This window comes from Mesitornis unicolor, unplaced genomic scaffold (genome assembly GCF_000695765.1).
Source record: "Mesitornis unicolor isolate BGI_N332 unplaced genomic scaffold, ASM69576v1 scaffold20894, whole genome shotgun sequence".
NCBI lineage: Eukaryota > Metazoa > Chordata > Aves > Mesitornithiformes > Mesitornithidae > Mesitornis > Mesitornis unicolor.
Genome location: NW_010181027.1, coordinates 217 through 22,502, shown reverse-complemented (window position 1 = coordinate 22,502; position 22,286 = coordinate 217). Strand labels below are relative to the sequence as shown.

At 38.4% G+C, this 22,286-nt stretch overlaps 1 protein-coding gene across 1 annotated transcript; it reads right to left on the bottom strand.

Annotated features, from left to right (window-relative positions):
* Window positions 1-4,535: 4,535 nt before the first annotated feature.
* ZMYND8 (zinc finger, MYND-type containing 8) lies at window positions 4,536-20,820 on the bottom strand (the record flags this gene model as incomplete). Its single annotated transcript, XM_010183298.1, has 10 exons — window positions 4,536-4,637; window positions 9,332-9,489; window positions 9,643-9,882; window positions 11,286-11,364; window positions 12,407-12,487; window positions 13,535-13,725; window positions 15,313-15,684; window positions 17,012-17,515; window positions 18,924-19,076; window positions 20,692-20,820. Coding segments are annotated over 10 exons (2,009 nt in total), but the record flags the coding sequence as incomplete, so codon positions are not given.
* Window positions 20,821-22,286: the final 1,466 nt, after the last annotated feature.

The following is a 22,286-nucleotide window of genomic DNA, read 5'->3' as shown; positions in this document are numbered from 1 at the left end:
CAGTTCCCTGTCCTTCTTGAACTGAGGGGCCCAGAACTGGACGCAATATTCCAGATGCAGTCTCATCAGCTCTTCAGGTGAAGCACTGAAACAAAATACTTCTTTTTTTCCCCCCCACATTAACTTTATCCTTAGGGTCTCTACACCCCTCTGCTGTCAACTGCCATTTCTGTTAAGTCTCAGAATGCAACAGGAAGTAAATACAGCTCTTACCAACCAAAGAAGTCATTGAGATGACACACACCAGAAGACATTATCTTCTTAGGGCTCTCCTCAAACTTCTAGTCATTCTGTGAAAGCAGAACCTGGAGCTGAACTGTTTCTGAAAACAGCTTTGACAAAATTGTCAATTGTTGGACTGGATGATCTTTCGAGGTCCCTTCCAACTCCTGATATTCTGTGATTCTGTGAAAATTCACACTTGGGCCTTGCCCACCTTTGAATAGTTCATATGCAACAACAGAATCTAGCATTTTTGTCAAGTAACCAGAAAAGTGTAAAGAAACCAATTGCAAAAACCCCACGTCGTCGGTGGGATGTTTGAACACATTGCAGCTGCACTCTTTACCTGTTGCCTGTACTGAATTTTTTTCCTTGCAGTTCTCCCGTGTGACCACCTGAGGACAACCGGGCCCAGGGCTCCCTCCCCAAAACAGGGATTTCAAATGCCTCATTACTCCCACAGACAGCAGCCTTACAAAATCTCGGTTTGTGAGAACCATTTCAAAATCCAGGAGTTACAGCTGTCTTACCTGATCAGCGTTAGGTAAACAAAACCAAATTCTCAGTGTGAGATACACAACTGGGCAGATAAGGCAAACATAGCAGAGCTGACATTTTGTGTACAAATTATTTTTTTAAAAGGGAAGAAAAATATAAATCTCATTGTTTCTAAAATGCCCTCAATTAAGGTGCAGCTGTACAATTTAAAACTAGCCTCTAGGATTCACCTGGAGAAGGCAAGTATTCAGTGGGACTTTGGTCCCATAGTTTGACCTCTGTGTAAAGGATGAAAAAACCTGGCATTCAGTGGGCTATAGCTTAGCCTCACCTGAGCATGGATAGAGACCCTATAGCACCCCCTTTGCACTGACACATCTGTACTGAGAAGGATGAAAAATGTAGAAGCCTGTGGCTGCAGACTGTGCTCCTCTTGGCTGCTCTGTGTTCCTCTGCAGTAAAAGCACTTAAGAGTTCCATGATTTAAGTGCCACAGAGCAAAGTCAGCAAGCACCAGCACAAGGAGACAGCACAACTGATGGCAAATTCTTGACCCCTGCACCTGCAGCCTCCTCCCCAAAATTCCATTTTGAACATAGTGGCCTCTCTGCAGCCACAGCTGCCAGCCCCACTGCTGCAGCACTTACAGCAATATCTATAGCTCCTCCTCCAATCCCTGTGCCAGCATCAGGCTGCTGTGATGAAACCTGGCTATGGTAAACTCCATCCAGATCACACCATTTTGGGGGCTAAACCAAAACCTCGGAGCACCCTGAGTGCAGTATTGGCTCCTACCTTCCTGAAGTGACACTACAACCAGGAAAATACTGCCACAGCTTAGAAACACTGTGGAGTTCACTGACCCAGATAAGGAACACCTGTGCCAATCTCCTTTCCTTTTTAATAACTGAAGGCCCATGTGATAATGGAAGATAATAATAATAGAGATTTCCAAGACAAGTTTTGTTCCCCAAACCAGAAGAATCAGCAGTAATATACCCAGGTCTTTCAGCTGCTTATAACAGGAGAGAGCAAACCCAAGGGACCTCCAGTGCCTGTAGCTGAAGGGTGAAAACAAGTTTTCCCAGGATGGTGTATGGTCAAAAGGGCTTTTCCTTATTTACAGTTTACTCCCCCCCCAGTCCCCATCAACTCAGCACCTGATCACTGGCATTACCCTTTGAAGCTATACTGGGAACAGACAGCCGTCCTGACTCTGTCTTCAACCCAGGACCAAGTCAGATACCACAACTGATGAACTTTCACTATCAGAAAGAAGTAAAAATTGCAGACCCAGCACAGTATTTTTTCTCAAAACACTTAGATCCCAAATACCAAGGGATAATCTACACAGGGCAGACAGCTACTCTAGACGCAAGCAATAGATGCAGCTTGTGCCTACTCATGGTATTTAATTCTACAGTAAATAACGTCACAGCCTGTCTTTTAAATTCAGATCACAACAGTGTCATCTCCTCCTATAATGTCCAAGCCAAAGATGTGTTCTTCCATCACTTTAATAAATGCAAAATAATCTTCAGAAGAACAGCGAACGTCATAGTTTAACTAGATAAAATGGGGGGGGGGAACAGTCACGGGAACATCCAAGATCTTGACCTGATAACTCCTGTTGGGAGTTGTTATTTTATATAAACCATGGGTTGAAACAGGCTTCAGAAAGCAGTGGGGTTTCCAAGAACAATTTTTGACTTATTTATCCTTTTCCTCCTAACACAAGAGCTTGTTTCAGTGACACCAGCTTTCAAACTACATGAGAAAGGCCAAAACATCATTTCAAGCTTTCAAGATTGTGCTTTTCTATTAACAGTAGCACTGGGAACATTAACTAGAGTTGCTTTACAAATGCACAAAACAAGGTAACTACAGCAGTAGGGACTTTAAGCAATATTCATCTTGCAGTGAGCTAGCTCATCAGCTCCTTGTTTCTTCTCACAGCTAATTGAGACACACACCACAGTCTCGCCCAATTAATGCCCTCTTAGAGGGCTGCAAGTGTACTCATCCTCAGATCCCAATTCTAACCCATAAACACACCAAACAAGACTATGCATATCGCTCCTACCCCAATCCAGACAATGAATAGATGTTACACAGCAGTGATGGGCCTTTGCCGCTTTTAAAACTGAGAGAAAATGGGCGCTACTGAGCTTTATACATCAACAGCTGCTTATTTGCAGACTGCTGTTGCTGCTTTGTTTTTCTCCTATTCGCCAGGCTTGGATTCAAGGTCCCACACTTCTGAGCCAGAAGATCCCAACATAAGGGAAATTACCTATGATCTGTAGACTGCAGAAATGAAGTCATCCAGACTGAAACAAAACTGGAAATCCAGGAACACAGAACATTTTTCTAAAACAGTTTAATTAAAAAATTGTGACGTTTCTTGAAAAATTGGAGAAACCCAAAGCATATCGTGTGTGTCACCTGTCTCAGTCACAAAGAAACACAATTGTCAAAAAGATATTTAAGTTTAATACAAATTTTATACAAAGAAAATGTGAAAAAATACTTCCATATGCTAAAAGCAATTATGCTTCACAAGTAAGGCCAGCTAGGCTATTTTTGACACAACTGCAATTCACGAATATTCTGTTCTCGCTTTTTTCTTCTAATACTTTTTTCCCTCTAACGTGGGTACTAGCTGGAGACTGTACAAACCGCATCCTTTTATAAACAATGGGAGAAATCAACATGACTAAAATGTACAACAGAATGTACTGGAATGATATCATACAATTAGTTTTCTCATATACACACATCACCTTTGCTTTGTTCAATGCTTTTGTTTTACACAACATACAAATGGTACTACAGTATAAGTGTAACAGACAGCATTTTCATGGGTTACTTTCTCTCATACTGTACTGCTTCATGCTTACATAAAAACATAAATTCCATCATATAAATAAGACATGCTCTGGCCCAGCATCAAAAGTCCTTTGCCCATGTTCCCCGATCCATGGTTTTTCCACACCTGCTTCTTGTTCTGTTCAAAAAGCTTTTCAAAGTCCTTTTTGGAGGATTTTTTTTTTAAAAGGAAAACTCAACTGTGAAGCACAGGAATGAACTTGACTTTTGTCAATCTTTGCTATCAGTGATCAGAAATCATAGTACAACCAGCTGGTACTAAACTTTCCACCTTTTCTGATATTACACTGAATGAAATTTCAACTTAATTTTAACCTGTAAACAATACAGAATTTAACAGTCCAGTCATTGTAAAAAACAACGTAAATCTTGATGTATTTCAGGTCCACAGGTTGGAAATGTCATAATTTGCCTAATACAATTAAGTGAAAAAGATACCCTTCATCGTTTGGTTGCTCAAAGAAATTCTACAAGAGTTTCAAAGTGCAGAAATTTTTTTCAATCCAAATGCAAACTGAGTTGTTGAGATTCTCATGATTTTATTATTTGATGAGTAACTGCAATTTCCCAAGACCAGTCTTCAGTGTTAGCTTGCAGTAAGGCTGTTTTAAACCTTCCTTTTCCAACTTCAAACACTCTTTATAAGTTAAAGTCAATACAAATATAAAAAGGAGATGGTACTCTAATGACATCCACAAATTGTACATTATTTACAAAAGAAGCGTAGATTTAATATGGATCTTACCTGTCCTTAGCTTTCTAAGCCAGCGCTAATGCTTTACATTAATGTAGTGTAGTTAATGCTTTGTACACATATACAAAGCTTAAGTCTGAAACTTTGAGGTTAATCCAAAGAACTGTGTTTATTTTTCACATTTCTATTAGATTTTTTTATTCCACCAATTGTATGGACTTCTTGTTAGCAGTTAGACTCTTCGTACTTGGACTGGCATTGTGGTCTGAACATACTGAACTCCAGTTCGCATTGCCACTGTCCCAGCAGAAGGACTTACCACTACAGGAATGGTCTGTGGATTAAAACCAAGAGAAACATATCGTTATCTTAAAGGTCACAGAAACATGACCACAGAAATAGAGATTTATTTTCCAGGGAAAATCCAGAACAAGTTCCAATTTTGTGCAAGAATTAATACCTTTATTACCACACTATTACCTCATCCAGAGTAGAAAGTAGTGTATTACTTTCCTATAGCCAAGAGTTTTTCTGTATTATTGTTATTACTGCAATACAATTACAGGGACAAGTGGTCCTGTAGATACTGTGCACACTCTGTCTGTGCTTGCAGAATTAGGTTTTCATAGTTACTACATCCAGTTATGTATTTTCCCCAAACTAATACATGGGAAGAGGAAAAAGGGCTAAGAAAATCCTTTATCATTTGAAAAAGTTTTGACAAATCAAACCAGAGTACAAAAATACCCTTGTTTTTAAGTATAATTCCTGTTACACATTCTTAAATCTTTTTCCCCAAAAGGAAGTCCCCCATGCATTCACTCTACACAGAAGAGAATAAAGAACATCCATTGGAAAAAAAAAGTACTTAAGTTAACTTTTGCACAAATCAATAACAAAAACATCAGCATTACTGGGAACTGTCTTATACACCCTGTAAAAATATTAATATAGAATAAACTTTTCACTTCCATCATACAGATCATGATTTCTAAATCTTGACAAATGAAGTTTCCGGACATCTCTCTAGGTGGTAACTGATTCTGCAGATGCAGAGACAAAGGCACAAGAATGTTAAACAATCTGGTCAAGGTCACATCACTCTGGAAGATCTGGAAAAGGATTTATTGAGTCTTTAGTCTGTATCTTAACCTTCCCCCAAAAATGTGAGAAAGTCTAGAAATGCCTATACCATACAAACTGCGAGTACGCTTTGATACAATTCCAGTGATGCGCAACTGGTGATCAAACAAATGCATCCGTTTCAGTTCACAACATTTTGTGGAAGAAACAGGAAGGGAGATTTTGAGGGATCTGAAAGGGATGCACAGATCTTCCTCCTGATGGCAGCGCGACACTCCAAGAGAACATGGAAGAAGAAATACAACTTCACTGAAGCCCAGTGTTTCCCCACACTGTTTTAAGAAACCACAGTAGTGTCTTAATGGTATTCAGCAAAGGCTGCGAGTGTCCCTACTGCGATCGATTATGGCCCAGAGTGTTTACCAGCTCCTCTGTGACAAAGTCTGTGCCTTCCAGAAGCCCACACATTCACTCATGCCTTTCCTTGGAATGCAAAGGCGATGAATTCAATTTTTTTTTACATTATTTTAACTGGAGAGAGAATTCAAAACCAAACGTGGAACCAATTTGCTAAATAAATTCAAGGCTACTACCATTTTGTAATAATTTCAGATGCATATAGAGGGTTCAATGGAAACGGGACCCAGAAGTTACACTGGAAGTTGTTCCGAGGAAGGAATTCCCAGTTGGAAACAAAGTGCAAATTGAACCCTAAAGAGTCACATGTAAGTCACTGTTAGTACTACAGGTGGGGAAATTAAGGTTGCCACAGTCACCTTTAAATATACACACTTCCACAAATGAGAAAATGAAGTTTCAGTTCTTAGAGCGATCGGGATATGGAATGTGCAAGACTCCTTACATGTGTTAAGATCATTCCCTGAGAGGTAAACTTTCCACCTCTGCCAGTTTTACACATATGTACATTTTGCATACATATTAAACATGCACTAAGGTTTAAAATTACTTAAATTGCACGTGCAGTCATTAGAATACAGAGGTGTCTGTAGCTGTGCAAGGCTAATGCAAATGTGTACAGTTTTAAACATGCACAAATAAATGTTGAAACCTTTCAGACCTTCCAATTATGCTTCACATAACTCAATACACTTCATATTACAGAAAACCGATGAAGGTAACTGCCATTTTTCTGAATATTACACAAAACCAACTTACGATCTTACAACCTCTCAGCTATTCACAGAAGGGCCTAATGTCTTATGTTTGCTATTTGATTTTAAAACACATAAAACCTCACTGTTATGGTAATTCAGTCCAAGCAACTTAGGGCCAATGCTGCAAAGGTGCAGAGTGCTCTCAGTTGAGCCAAAATGAGTTCAAACGCTGCTAGGAATGTGAAAAGTCATGATCCCCACTGCGAGCAGTAACATTTGTGTGGAATATAATGGCTATGAAGTCTTGTATGTACATGTGGGTGTTCACAGATGCACACAGACGGATGCATGCATCCTGCAGCTGGGGAGGGCGGGTGGTAGTGCAGACGCACACGTGGACGTGTGCGCACAAGGAGAGGGACAGAGTCACTTCTACAGCAAACCAGGCCTCACAGTCACAGTGTGATTAACGTACACTGAGAAGTTAGTACATAGTTACTATTCTAAGTTTTCTAACTTCAGTCAGAAAATTAACTGAAGTTACCCACACATGGGCCCGTCTGCTGACCCCACCACTGTGGCAGAGCGTGCTGCTCCGTCACCAGTGCATGATCAGCACATTTGCTTTTCATAAGAACATCATTAGCTCAGATGCCACATTGACTCTCGAGCGAGCACTGCAGAACATGACCAGTTGAAAGAAAGGGATATTATGGTGCATAAAATACAAAAATCGAACTCACTTCTGTCCCATCTCCCGTTACTGACACTAGGGAATTCCAGTGTCCTTTAACTCTTTGATGGAAAAACCCAGGTCTGATTCCAATGCTATTTCTCATAATTTCATAACACTAATGTGCAAGACTGCATGGCAGATACACTACTGATGAGTGCATATTTTCTTTCATAGTTACTGAGATGTCACAAGAATATCAAACACAGCTCAGAATTAATTAATTCTCTCTAGGATACCATAGACAAAAAGATATTTTAAATTAATTCTGTATATTTACACTGATGTTGTGGTCAAGTATATACATGAATTGGACAAATAACTAAGATAATAATGTAAAATGGCAGTCTGACTGTGCCTTCACTGTACTTAATGACAATTTCTGAATCTTTGTCATGCTGAATGAAGCAATGAAAGGGTGGAATGTTGCACAGCAAAATAAGACATTTTGCACTGCAAGTTGAGACTACACCAGTGAATTCATATCTTGATACAACAGTAGACAGAGACAACCCCCCAGAAATACTGAGCGTTTTAATGCCAGGAACAGTACTACTGCAGACTTTAAATGATGATATTGTACTTACAATTGAGGGCTGAGTAGTTGGAATATAGGTGGTGGTCTGCGGTACCTGGACCAGTTTTATAGGCTGGTTGCTTGTCACACCTGTTGCTATCTGCAGAGACAGCACAGGCAACCTCAGTAGAAGTCTCGGCTTTTACAGAAATTCCACCTAGTTGTTGTTATTATATGAAATTTATGTTGGATGTTTTGTTTGTGTTAAAAATTTGCATCTTAATGAATTCACAGGTTACTTCTTTGTTAATAAAACAAAATTCAAATTATGAACATGATCAATGTATACAGCATGATGTTTCAGGTAGAACATCTACGTGAAAGAAATTCCAGATTTGTACAACTGGAATATTCCCTGGCCAAAGTTTTAGGTAACTGATTTTCTCCCATCCCCTATTTCCCCAGTAATATAAAGGCTGTGCTGCCACAAACAATGCATACAAACATGGATTACGCTAGAGTTCAAGTAACTTCACCAAAGCATTCAGGTGGAACAGCATATCCTTTTTCCCTCTTCCAATCTGATTCCCAGGTTACTCCCTTAGATGACACACCAAGCCCAGAGATCTAACACCAGACAGTAGCAGAAGTGTCAAGAAACAACAGCTCTCTAGTTTACTATGCTTCCCAATTCTACAGGACTATCTCAATGAGACATCATGCTGGAATCACAATACTACAAAATTAGTCTGCTTTTAATATTTTAAAATACAACAAGGCTCCTACTGATGGTGGGGGATCATGTGTAAGGGTTTGAAGGATCAGCGCCCCCCCCTCCCCCAAATTTTTCATTTAATAAATCTTGCAAGGGCAGAAGAAAAATGATGCTGAAATTGCTAATAGTTAAGCCCTACCTATAAAGCAGAATCTTCTCTATAAACATTTTCTATATACGCAATATAAAGTCCCTTTTATTAGAGCATTTGCTCATCCTTGCCTACTGAATACTATCAGAGTAGATGCTATGAAGGATTTCGTAACTGCACACTGCTCCGTTAACTGTAGATCCAGGTGAGCTGCTGTCTCAGTGTTATGGAACATTGTGGTACCCTAGTGGCAGTCTGTTGTGATAAATAAGTTGATTTGAATGCAGGTCTTGAGCTTGGCCTCTGAACCCCCAGGCAAGAAGGGCTTGGAAGTGCTGCAGTCAGTATTGCTTATCAGAAGGCAACTTGTATCGAAAGATCCAGACCAGAAGCTACACTGATGGGTCCTGGAGAGAGAGAGAGAAAGAGGTCCAGTCCCCTTTGGCTGGAAGGATGAGTCAAGCCAACACAAGGTTTTACTGGGAATGAGTGAAGGGGAAAGGGTGTTCCCAAAGGACAGAAGGAGATTTTTTTTTTATATAAGATGAAGAAAAAAAACCAAACCACAGCTCCCTGTCTCACTCCCCAGATCACACACTCTGAAATACGCAAATGGTCAGAAATTCCTGGCTGATCCAGGGAAGCTTTTAGGGGGTACGTTTCTGAGAAATCTTATATACTATTTTTGTCTGAAGTGGCCACAATGATACTCACTGTAACGTTCTCTTTGCTTTTATCAGTTGAACCTTCTTTTTCCTTAGGGGTGCTGGTTGTTTCTGTGGGTGTAGGCTGCACACTTGAACTGGGCTGGGATGATTTATTTAATGTTTCTGTGCTAATTTCAGTATCTGTTTCTTGCTGCGTTGCAGTAGCTAAAATAAAGGAAAAATAAAGTAGCCGCTACTCATGGTTACCAGTCCACAGTCACTCTGCACAGGCACATCTGCACCCATGCAAATAAAAAAATATTCCCCCCAGTCTGACCCCCTCAGAGCTGTGAACCAGGCAACCCAGAGCAAGATTACCTGACTGTGTGCAAGATTTCATATGCTCAGGCCAGTGAGCTTGTTGGCAGGGATAGTCGCAGTAGCTGGTGTTCCAACAGCAGTAAAAAATGGCCTCTTTCTTGCAGTTAGCACACCACTGCTTCTTTTTAGTTTCATCCACTGCTTGCTGCTTTTCTAATTCCAGCTGCTTCTTCACCTCTGCAATCAAACGATCTCGCTCTTGCTCGAGACTCTGACGCATTTCAGCCATTGTCAGCTCTACTCAAAATGCAAAGGGAGACGAGTTTTGCCTTTTCTGCCCTCCAACAGCAAGGTGCAAACCAATAATTTTCAGGAGTTTAAAGACAATGTGGAATTAAAACTAAGAATTAAAAAATATTCCCTGAGTTATGGCATCTCTGTTTCACTGCTACTCAAATGAAGTCTTCCATCATCTTTTCTTATACTGGCACCATGATTTTTACCCTTAACCATTACCTTCCATTTAACACTTTAGTTCTAGATGTCCCACAGAGGAACAGAATCCAGGTGTACTAAATGCAGCACGAACACAAAAGGTATGTACACAGCTGCTGCTAACATACTTTGTCTTTATAAGCCCAAACTTCTGCTCCAATATTCAGAAAATGGAATTATAGTTCACAGTTACTTATTTATGAGGAAAGAGTGAATCAATTGTTCTTGGCTTCTTTACAAAGAAAAATGTGAGAGTTCCAGGATGAACAATGACAAAACTGTAAAAACTCATCACTATGTGAATAAAGCTGTAAATTTGAGCCTTGCTTCACAATTGCTCTGACTGGTCTGCCCTGATTTGAAATAACAAAATACTACTAACAGACCAAAGACATTACTCTGGAGTTACTCAGCCCTTACTTCACTTCTATTCCAGATGTGCTCTGCAAAGAGTGAGGAATAGGACACGGTGTTACACAGTCCTAAGGCTGCTTGGACTGCATGGAGCTTGAAGAAGCCTTGATCACTTAACTGTAACCTTGTGCTCGCAGCCAGTGCATCAAAAAAGAATTTCAGAAGAATTGCATTTTTATCATGGTTCTATTTTCTGCCCATGTGGTTTAATGAATGCAGAGATTAAAATCTCCCTTCGAGAAGGAATATTCTTTTATCTATTTAAGGCAGTATTTTGACTTTATTTCACTGACAGTATGGCACCAAGATTGAGTCAAGGCTGTAAATTCACTTTAAATTTATAAATAAGTATGTGTATACACCAACAGCTGATCTGAACCAAAGTGTCAGCTGCAATCTCCAAAGATGTCAGAGGAAGCGGGTTCCCCAGTGGCTACAGTACCTTGTTCCTATAAGAATTAGTACAAAGTAATGAGCATAAAATATCTCACAAAGAGGGGTTATCCAATGATGCATAAAATGAAGTTATTCTGTCCTATCAAGAGCTCTTTTTAGCCTAAATTTGTCTCCAGGCGCTGCACACCTGTTGTTTAATATGCACAGATAAAATAATTTAGTGCACATACTCAAAAGGTGTCCACTGACATCAGCACGGCACATGATGCAACTTTTTCTGTCCTTGGCTTGGACAATCTGTAGTATTGTATGATAAAGGTAATACATACTACAGGCATTTGGATTTTCTGTTTAGGACAAAAGCTGACACACTGCTTTGGACTGCGTTTTCATACCTAGATTATGCTTCATTTCTGAGAGTTCTTGCTGATGTAACCATTGAAGTTTTTCTATCTCAATCCTCAAACGACGAATCTAAATATTAGATTTTTAATAGTTAGTAAAAGTAAACAGGGTGCAGTGTATAATACATAATTCTTATACAGAATAACATGCCCAAAGCAGAGTCTGATCATCCCTTACATCAAGGCTGCTTCATATTAACATGAGGACAAGACCATCGCAAACCCCAAACCAAGTCTGAAGTATTCTAAATATTTTTGCTAGATTTGCTTACCATATAAAGTACAGAACTGTTTGAAAACAAAAAGCACTTCTATTAAACTTGCTCTTGCTTCCTCTGAAATCAGTCAAGTCTCAAATTTCTCTGACTGAAATAAAAACCCTTTTCTTCAGTTTTCTTTGCATTTATTAGTATGACATTTTAATATTTTTTTTAAACTAGATGAGGCTTAGGAAAGCAAGTTCTTCGTTCACTGTGGGTTAGGAATACAAATATTGTTTCTCAAAACTGCAACTTCCTTATTTTGATTAAAAAAGCAGACAAACCATCACATTTACACTGCTTAATCTCCTTTTTCTGAGTTTAAAGAAAATACTTAAAAGATACCAAGTACTGCCTTTGCAGACAATTAAAAGCAATGTGTAGCATTTCATTAAAAATGGAAGAAGTATTAAAGTGTTTTTAAAGGGTATTAAAAACTATCGTCATAATCATGTAAGTGAAGTAAGCCATTGTGCTATAAGTAAATTCAAATCTTCTCTGGTGGACAAATACATGCTTTTAAAAAAGGATACTGACAAAAAAAAACTATGTAATTTCTGATTTTAAACAAGGCAACACAAAATTAAATGCTCACCAGAAGCTTTAAGCATCTGGGCTTGATGGCTTACTGTTCCTCCTAATTATCTTACAGAGCCCATCTGATACCTTTTCTGTGCTTTTCTCTACCGCTCTAATCATTACTTCTAAAACAGGACAGAAATTAGGATCTCTAAACAGTCTCGATAATACTTTGCAGGTATAGTTACATGGTACTTGTAAAAGTACTATTTTGCAACTTTCAAAGTTAAAGTGCAAGCAGTACTTTTTTATTACTCTTAATTTTACACTAACCTCAGCTATTGTACTTCCAGTAGTATTTTTGGAGAGATCATTATATATTTCAGTCATTGTTCCTTTGATGGCATCCATCATCTGAAAAACAAAATGAAAATCAAAATCTTTGATGCATATTTTTAATAGATACCCACTTTAGTTTCCTTTCAACCACTCTAATGTAAACTTATGTTACTATTAACAACGGTCTGTATTTCTCTCAATTTATTTATCTGGGCCTACTGTTAGAGGACTATTTAGAAGGTAGAACACTTTGGATCAGGACTGATTTTTAAGTGTCCTAAACTGGTGAACTACTTGACCTTCTACTTTTCCATCAAATTTCCATTGATACACTTTACAAACAAAAAATATAAGTATGACTTCGGGGAAGAAACTCAGTGTGAAGAAAAAAAAAGAAGAAAAAAGGACGTTTTCTGGCATTGCTGACCACTGACAATCCCACCAAGACCATTCAGTTGAGTGAAAACATTGAAAGTTGACAGTCAAGGTTAATTCTGATGCTTTTAGTGCCTGGGTACTCAACTTTATTTCCTTATGTAGTATTCACCTTGATTTTTTAATGTAAAGAGAGAATATGAAAAGCTAATGTCCCATCCCTCACTGTTATCATACAAGTATTACAGCACGTCTTCTCTTTAGTAACTTAGCTTAGAATATACACTTACAACAAGTTACCATCTGATAAAGCTATACAGTGTTTTAAGACAGAAGTACATTTTTGTATATGTATTACTGGACACAGACAAAGAAATCTTAATCTTTATTGTAAATACGCTGCTGAGGGGATATCTACACAGTTAGAAGAAAACAAAGAAAATTATCCAAAACACAACACAACATAAATAAGAAAAGGCAATGGGGGAACATGAGAAGGAAAGGGTCTAAATTGCCTGAGCAGTGGAATCCTATCACCCACACACTCTGGCTTGGAATGGCAGCATTGAGCTGGCTCTAAAATGATGGTTCAGTGCTCTTGTCAAAATATACCCGCTTCTACCTAGCGGAATGAATATGCAACATACAACAACCTGGAAAAAGAGTTATTTCCGAATGTGAAATGTCAAAAATCTGAAACGTCACTTTCAAAATAAGATTTCAAGATAACCTTGCTCAATAACTTACTTTGCTAGTATATTTAGCAATATCTGCAGCCACATCAGCTGACGCTGTTGCAATTGGTAAGTCTGTATTAACTGAGGAAGAAAGCGTACTTGCAGATCCAGAACTGGTAACCATAGAAATAGGCTGAGTACTTGTAACCAAGGTTATGGTTGATGTGGAAGTGCTCTGGGTGATCTCTTTTTGCTGCACAGCTAAGAAAAGAGAACATACAGCAGATAAATCACATAAACCATTACGAAAATGAACAGGCACTTAACTATGTCTAACTTAAATATGTGCACCTATTTCCAAGACTTACATCATTTATACATTTAATCAATTAATTATACAGCATCCAGCCACTGAGCTTGTACCTGATTGTAACGCTTAAAGGTAATGAGGCAAATACATCTTTGAAGCTTACCACTTCATACTGGACAATGCAAAAGTCTCCCTCAGATCTGTGTTCCTCCCAGTCTGGGACTTTGCCATCCCATTTCTTAAGAATTCACTTCCTAACCTTTCAATGTGGAGACCTCCCAACTAATACCATACATATGAGCGTAAGTTACACTTTGGCATTTTCATTTGCCTTAATTTTGAAACATATTATTGAATTTCTTTTATTTTTGCTTTGAAACAAGGTTCAGTGAGCTACAGTTGAAGAAAGTCAACTTTAGTAATACTTTAGTTATTCCCATTCTTTTCTTATTAATGGTACTAATTATGACTAGTCATGTGACATGTTTAAGATACATACATCCAGATCAGCATTAGCCTTTGATTGGCTTCAGAGCAAGGAATCCAACCTTAGATTAACTCATTAAAGCAATGAAATTATTCGTAGTGTTAACTCAAACAAGATAAGAACAGTTTTCTCATATTTGGTCAATAATCTTAAGCAATGGGTAATTAAAAAATGAGACTACAAATAAAAATGCGAAGACCCTCACCTTTTCATCCCTAATGACATATCAGCCTTAAATATTTTTTTTTAAATAATATTTTTTTTAAGGACAATACTTTTCAATTTTTAATTACTCATAAAAATCTCTTTGTTGCCCATATCCTCAAAACACAAATTACTGAAATAAAAGTTATTCAGTTATCTGTATGTACTATATTGTTTTATTTATGGCAATTCAGTATATAAGAAATGTCCATTTTATAGCTTTCATTTTATATATTTGCAGCATGTAGTATTTAATATGGAACACAGCTATGATGTGCTCAGTAGTAAACAAACTCATAGGCTGAACATTTAAAGTTTTAAAATGCCATGGCTCACTAAACTAGCATCAAAGTCTTGGTAAGAGTTAAGCAAGAGGGATTTCAAAGACAAATGCAGCCTGAGTAATGTCACTGTTGTCAAATTATACTCTATGGAAAAACGTACAGATCAGCTTCTTGTCAGAAAAAACTGGATCCAGTTTGTAGATACTGAGGTGATAGTGGTAATCGTGGAAGTGGAACAGAGTTAATGGTTTCATCATATAATCCAGAAAATAATTCCGTTCACTCTCCCAAATCTGTGATGGCTAAGAATGGCAAAAATATTTATACAGACACACACACACAAACTTTTTATCATTAAAATAAGGAGACATGACTCTAAATACACACCAGAGAGAGCAGGTATGGTGAGTAAGTTGTTGTATTTTAAAGTCACTTATCAGAGCAGAATGACACTTTGAAATTTTGTTTATATGGAAGAACTCCTGGTTAAGCAGCCTTGGAGCACTGAGATCACTACTGGGGAATTATGGCATCACAGGCACATTGAGTGAGAAAGTGTATACCTTTAACTGCTTGTCTGGTCTGATATCTTGTCCCTTGAGAGGACTGAGCTTGCTGGGACTGAGACTGCTGGCTCTGCTGCTGTTGCTGTCTCTGAACCTTCTGCATGTGCCATTTCTGAGATGATGTCTGAAATTTATTTGAAGAATTCCACACTACACGCTGCACAGCGGGAGCGCTTTCTTTTGGCAGCAGAGGCCTCTGCTTTTTCACAGGGCTGCCAGTGGCTGCAGAGGGAGCACTGACAGTAGAAGCAGCGCTGGTAGTTGCTGTCACCCCAGCTGGGGGAGTCTGGGCTGCAGAGCGGGTCAGTACTGGAGTCTCTGGGAGAGGTTGGGTGCTTGCACTGGAGGAAGGTGGAGTTTTTCCTACAACTAAACAAACAAAATGTAATGACAGCTTTAACCAACACATCTGATTCATAACCTTAATCTAATTTTTGGAAGAGCAGTATGCACCTTCTGGTCTACTTTGAATTATTTTTCCTCAAAAGGTAATTGATATTCTACAAATGAACTCAATTTCAGTCTAGATAAAGTTGGTGGCAATTCAGAAGCGCTAGCCATTAAACAAAACAAAAGAAAAAGTACAAAACCCAGAAAACAGCCCTGACCTCCTTCAGAAGTTTTCAAGGCCAGGTTGGACAGGACTTTGAGCAACCTGGTCTAGTGGGAGGTGTCCCTGCCCATGGCAGGGGTTGGACTGGATGAGCTTTGAGGTCCCTTTCAACCCAAATCATTCTATGATTCTATGATACTACATGAGAGTTCAGCCTGTGTTAGGGTGTTTCTGGGTCACCTGTCATCCCAGTTTCCTTCAGGAGAAAAATACATTCAAAGAGAACAATAACTGAAGGAATACTATACTAAAAATTTTCTAAACAAAAGTGAACTGGTACTGATGACCCAATATACAGTGTATTTAAGATATATATATATTTACTCTAAAATCTTCTGGAGTTTATAGCTGACTTGCACATATCAGATCAGTTTACAAGCTGGATGATTCTTCCAAAAGCGTGGCCAGGGAAAAAAAAAAAAAGACGTCTGAAAGAGAGGGCTGCTGTACTGACAAGTGTCTGGAAAGGGGGCAAAGACCTGCAGATCTGCATGTATCACATCTCCTTTCTGGACCAAGGCATTTTAATATGTGAAAAAGTAGGGGTCATGGAATCATGGACGGGACACAATTTATGTCTAGAATATATTCACATGGGTGTCTCTATATATGGGTATTTAAATCAACTTCTAATTTCACTCAGAATACATATTATTCTTTTGCCTCTATATCAAAATAAAATTTTAGAATTACTTACTATTTCAACCATCACTGGTTTAGGCCACTAGTAATACATGAATCAATGGTTTTGAAATTCATGAAGCTGCCTCGCTCAATAAATTTTTAAATGAAACAAGAGTCAATCAATATAAACTCCTGAAAATGATAATTCTGTCTTTAGTTTAGAAGCCTGTTTTCTTGATTATCCCGTAATAACATTTATCCATTAAATTCCATTTTAAAATTCAAAAGTTTTAAGTTGTCATCTCAAGTATCCTTAGTTAATTGACTGAAAACATTAAAATAAAATTATTGAGCCAACATGCTGTAAAATATAGACAAGAGAAAGTTATATGAAGAATAAAATATTTTTCAATCTAGCCTAAAGTAACAGAAGGAAAAAAGGAAAGAATTCCATCGTACCATCTTGTTTAGGAGGAGGCTCTTTAGATTCTTTCTTGTTTTTCCTCCCTTCACGGCCACAATGCTCATCTCCAAGGTCGATGACAAGTTCACTCTCGGAATCAGAGTCCAGTCCCAGATGCACCGTTGGAGAGTCGGTTTCATCTTTACCTTTCAGTTTTTCTTTTGCTGGGTGCTGTAAACTTTTTCCCTTTTCAGAAAATTCTTTTTCAGTGTCTGAAATTGCCTTTTCTTTGACTTGGTCATCTGTTTTCTCCACTTCTGGACTTGTGCTTTTAAGTTCGTCCTTGTCTTCATTCTGTGCTGGGGGCTTAGGTTTTTTTTTCAAGCTCAATGATTCTTTGTCACTTCTTGTACCTTCCTTGTCCTCTCCATCTTCTTGATCGTTCTTTGATTTCTGATCCTCATCACTATATTCACTGTCACTGGTGTCAGATTTTTCAGAATCTTCAGAGTCACTGTGTTCTACTGCAGTATAAACAGCTTCAGATATTTCATTTATTCCTAATTGTGGGGAGGAAAGTACATTCCATGCTGACATCAGACCGACTGACATTACCAAAAAAATACTCTATATACTGGAATAAAATGTATACATACCATTAAGGCATGTGTCAGTCCTTAAGCTATAAACACTTGCCTTAGTGCCCTATATCAACACTACAACGTGCAGAGAATTACGTTCCACATATTCCAATTAATATTTTTATTTAATTCAATGGCCCTCTCTTCACTGCTTTTTTCTACTACCTGCAAGCTATTTTGATCAACTTAGGACCAATGCTGGCAAATACAAAGAGGAATTATTTTTATTGACAAGAAACCACCTTAAAATTAGTAACACTATTCAGCTGTATAAAGTTACTGACACATGTTTGCAGAATCAATTTTTGACTGCTAAGTTCTACGAGGAGAATCTCCAATTTTTTTAGTGCCTAGAAAGTCTTTAATTAAGTACTAAACAACACTAATGTTTAAGAGCATTCAGCTCCTGTTTGAATGGATATACTAATTTTCACCATTTTCTTGATCAGTGATCTGGATGAGGGAATTGAGTGCTCCCTCAGCAAGTCTGCGGATGACACTAAGTTGGGAGGGAGTGTTGATCTGCCTGAGGGTAGGAAGGCTCTGCAGAGGGACCTGGATAGGCTGAATCAATGGGCTGAGGCCAACTGTATGAGCTTCAACAAGGCCAAGTGCTGGGTCCTGCACTTTGGTCGCAATAACCCCATGCAGCGCTACAGGCTTGGGGACGAGCGGCTGGAGCTGCCAGGCAGAAAAGTACCTAGGGGTCCTGGTGGACAGCAGGATGACCATGAGCCAGCAATGTGCCCTTGCGGCCAAGAAGGCCAATGGCATCCTGGGGTGTATCAGAAGGGGTGTGCTTGTAGGTCGAGAGAGGTTCTCCTTCCCCTCTACTCTGCCCTGGTGAGACCACATCTGGAATATTGTGTTCAGTTCTGGGCCCCTCAGTTCAAGAAGGACAGGGAACTGCTTGAAATAGTCCAGCAGAGCCACAAAGATGATTGAGGGAGCGGAGCGTCTTCCTTATGAGGAGCGGCTGAGGGAGCTGGGTCTCTTTAGCTTGGAGAAGAGGAGACTGAGGGGTGACCTCATTCATGGGGATCAATTTGTAAAGGGCGAGTGTCAGGAGGAAGGAGCCAGGCTCTTCTCTCTGATGTCCAATGACAGGACAAGGGGAATGGGAGCAAGCCGGAGCATAGGAGGGTTCCACGTGAACATGAGGAAAATCTGTTTTACTGTGAAGGTGACAGAGCACTGAACCAGGCTCTGTTACCATATGTGTAAAATATTTAACGTATTACTACTCTAAAACTTCTTTTAAACTCCAATTCGACATTTCCTCATGTGCGTCCTTCAGATGTCCACTCAATTCTTGAGCTGTACTTACCAAGCTGCGCTTTACAACTCTCTATTGTCTTGTCAAGATTAAGCTGGAACCTACTGCGGATCTGTCGTTTTGGTGAGATGAGTTGCACAGGAGTGGTCTGCTGTTGCACCGACTCACTCAATTCTTTCAGGTCCATCTCAGCTTTGCTACGATCTAGAAAAACAAAAAGGAACTTACAAAAATATTTTACAAAAGGAAGAGAGATCACTATCCAGAGAAGACAAATTTTACTGAGCAACAATGCAGATAATCTGAAACCCATTTGACTTGTAGTATTATGGGAGAAATAGTAATTCTAAAATTACTTTACTACAAACAACGGATACGTCGTCTCTGCTACCACATGTAAAATGCATGCATCAATTATGTGGAATACATGAAACTATCAAGAAATCATTGCTCAGGTCTGTAAGCTGACTAACAGCACTTCTAGTAAGCTACTGCTGTCATTTTCTACTAGTAGTCATATTTTCACAGAGAAAATAAATAGGAATAAAAATCCTTATAATCAGCACTTAAACTTCAAATGGTAAGCCATGAGAATAGAAATAAATATGTGGATTGTTACAGTAGATAAATAAGATAAAATAATTTTTCAACACATGTCAGCAAAATCTTGAGTTCTCCTATTTCCTCTAACTCCTAGAGAATTTTCATTCTGAAACAGACAGTTCTGCCTGCCCAAAGTAGACTACAGTGCTAACGCTAGAACTGTCTTACCAACTGAGTTTCACATTTTTGCTTCAGTTTTTAAATTTCAGAGGTAATATTTCTGTAGCATAGCCCTATCCTTTACTTTGTCGAAAGTGCTGACACTATTCATTCAAAATACTCTCTGCTCCAGCTCATGTCTCCCATCCATGGCTCAAACAACTGCAGCACTACGTATTTCTTAATTTTACAAATGCCTTGTCAGCTCACTTGCAGCAAAATAAATTAATTCAATGGTTACGTTCACACAGCTAGATTAATACACTGAAAAATGTACTTGTGAGCTTGTTTGGAGAATCAGAATATCTGCAACTCACTGAAAACATGAATTCAGCATTTGAGTTCAAGCTTCCTGAAGTTCTTGGCTAACACCAAGAGGCAGAATCCTGTTGCATCATGTGGAGGTAAAAAGGAGCCAGAACTGAATCAGAATACTCACAGGAACAAAGCATGACTCAGGAAACTGATTTATATCCGTTTGGATTTAAGAACTATTTTACTAACTTAGTACTTACCTACCCACCTTTTAGAATTTCACAGTCCCAAAATTTACTTCTAGGGAGTTTCAAGACATGTGCTAATTCCTTTCATTCATCTACCTCCCTAGAGAGGGATGGTCAGTGACAAGGTGATGTGTAGGCAGCAAGAGAGAAGAAGCCCTAGTAAATCCTAAATCCTAAAGACCATGAGAAAACCTTGCCAACAATTCATTTGAGAGACTGAGGGGTGAAGAGCAGCAATGTGCATGTAATTACAACCTTTAGAAACTTACCTACTGTTTAGAAACATTCATTTGTACAGTTCAGCTAAAAAAACCCACCATCTTTTAACTACTTCCTTTTATCAACAAGAAGAAACAATAACAGGAACTCTCATTCATAAAACAAAAAAGAACAGCATATTTGATGAAACAATAATTACCCCTGGGCCTTTACCCACTTAAAGACCTCTGTTCATTTAAAGCCACATACACGCATGTTTGTTCATATTCTGGTGCACTGACACCACTGATTTACTCAGCTTTAACAGTATTAGGTTTTCAAAGGTCAAGACTCACCAAGATTCAGATTCAGAATGCTTCCTGGAGTGGAAGTCCTGTCTTGTTTAACAGAAATTGGCGTTGATGCTTGAGGAGAGAAAGGTTTAGGGCTCCCTGCTTGACCCGTTCTCGTTGGTGCTGGAGAAGCTGAAAAAGTACAAAATTACAGACTTAAAAATAAACACAATGAAGCCATATTCAATGGTACAACACAGCTTTTAAACCTACACAAGCAGCTAAAAGATCTTTTAATAATTTCAACACTGTATTATACCTCCATTGTTAGTTACAACTATCCTTTTAATCTTAGTTTAATAAGGAAACAAATAAGGAGAATACTTTTATTGTACCCATATAGGTGGGCCAAATGTGTGCTTACCCTCAAAACAACTCTGTCTGCAGTGACAGAAACTGTCTAGCTTTCAAAATGTCATTATTTTAGATGTTAATAAATTCTGAAACTCTAAACTGCTATCTACTTATTTCATGGATATAAGTAAACATAGGAAAACCCGCCTACGCCATTTTTCTAGCTATATTAACAGATAATTAAGTACAAGTTTAATCAGTACAGCTGGAGACCAGTGACCAAACTTCTCTGATAAGGTAACAGAATATTCTAATTTATACAGAGTTTATACTATCAGCTTTTGAAATCTCCATGAAATAATGTTTCAATTTAACAAACTTCTGCAAACAGCCAGTCTAGAAAGGGAAACATCTGCAGGGCATTACCTAAAAAAATGACTCATTTTTGTCAACAAGAGACTAATTTCTGTCTGTTAAATCTCTGCTTAATGCTTTGAAAAAGTCATCCTAAACTCACTTTTTCTTCCCCAGTACCCTCCAGGATTGTCTAGATATTTTCAGATTGCTAAATGTTAGCAATATCTGCTGTTTCAGTAAGTGTTTCCAAGTTACTTTCCACACATCACTTAAAATACACAACAGAGGCACCCAAATAAAAATGTTCTTGGGATAAAGATGTCTAAGGATAGAGCAGTCATACTACTTGAATTATTTGTTACAGCAAACTAGTAATTTCATTTATATTTGAATTGAAACAGATTCCAGTAATAGTACAGCTAGGATTATTTATAAAGTAAATATTACAAAAGTTAGCATTTGTAACAATATACAGGCAGAAATGCTAGGAGGGAAACTGAATATTCTAATTTAAATGCTGGTAAGTCCAATTCAACATTGCTATGCACTAGGATAAAGGATAGTAAGGCCTTAGGAAAAGTTAGAAAAAGTCCCCAGAATTGCTATGATAATCAAGACTCCAGAGTAAAAGGATAACATCTGTCATCATCTTTTCTCTGACAAAATAGCTTTAATGTGACTTTCCATGCTCATATCCACTACGAGAAATAATGTGGTGCAGTATAAAAAGCTCTATATTTTAAGTCCCAAAACAGTATCTTTTAGCAACACCTTACGTATAAAAGTTGTACACACACATATATACATGATAATTTATGTATAAATTTAATAATTCCTTTTGATACGTTACTCTACTGAAAAATCCAGGTATTTTCCTATAGTTAAATTCACAAATTCATAGTTACTTTGTCCTCACTTTAAGATGGACAGGATCATATCACAAGACA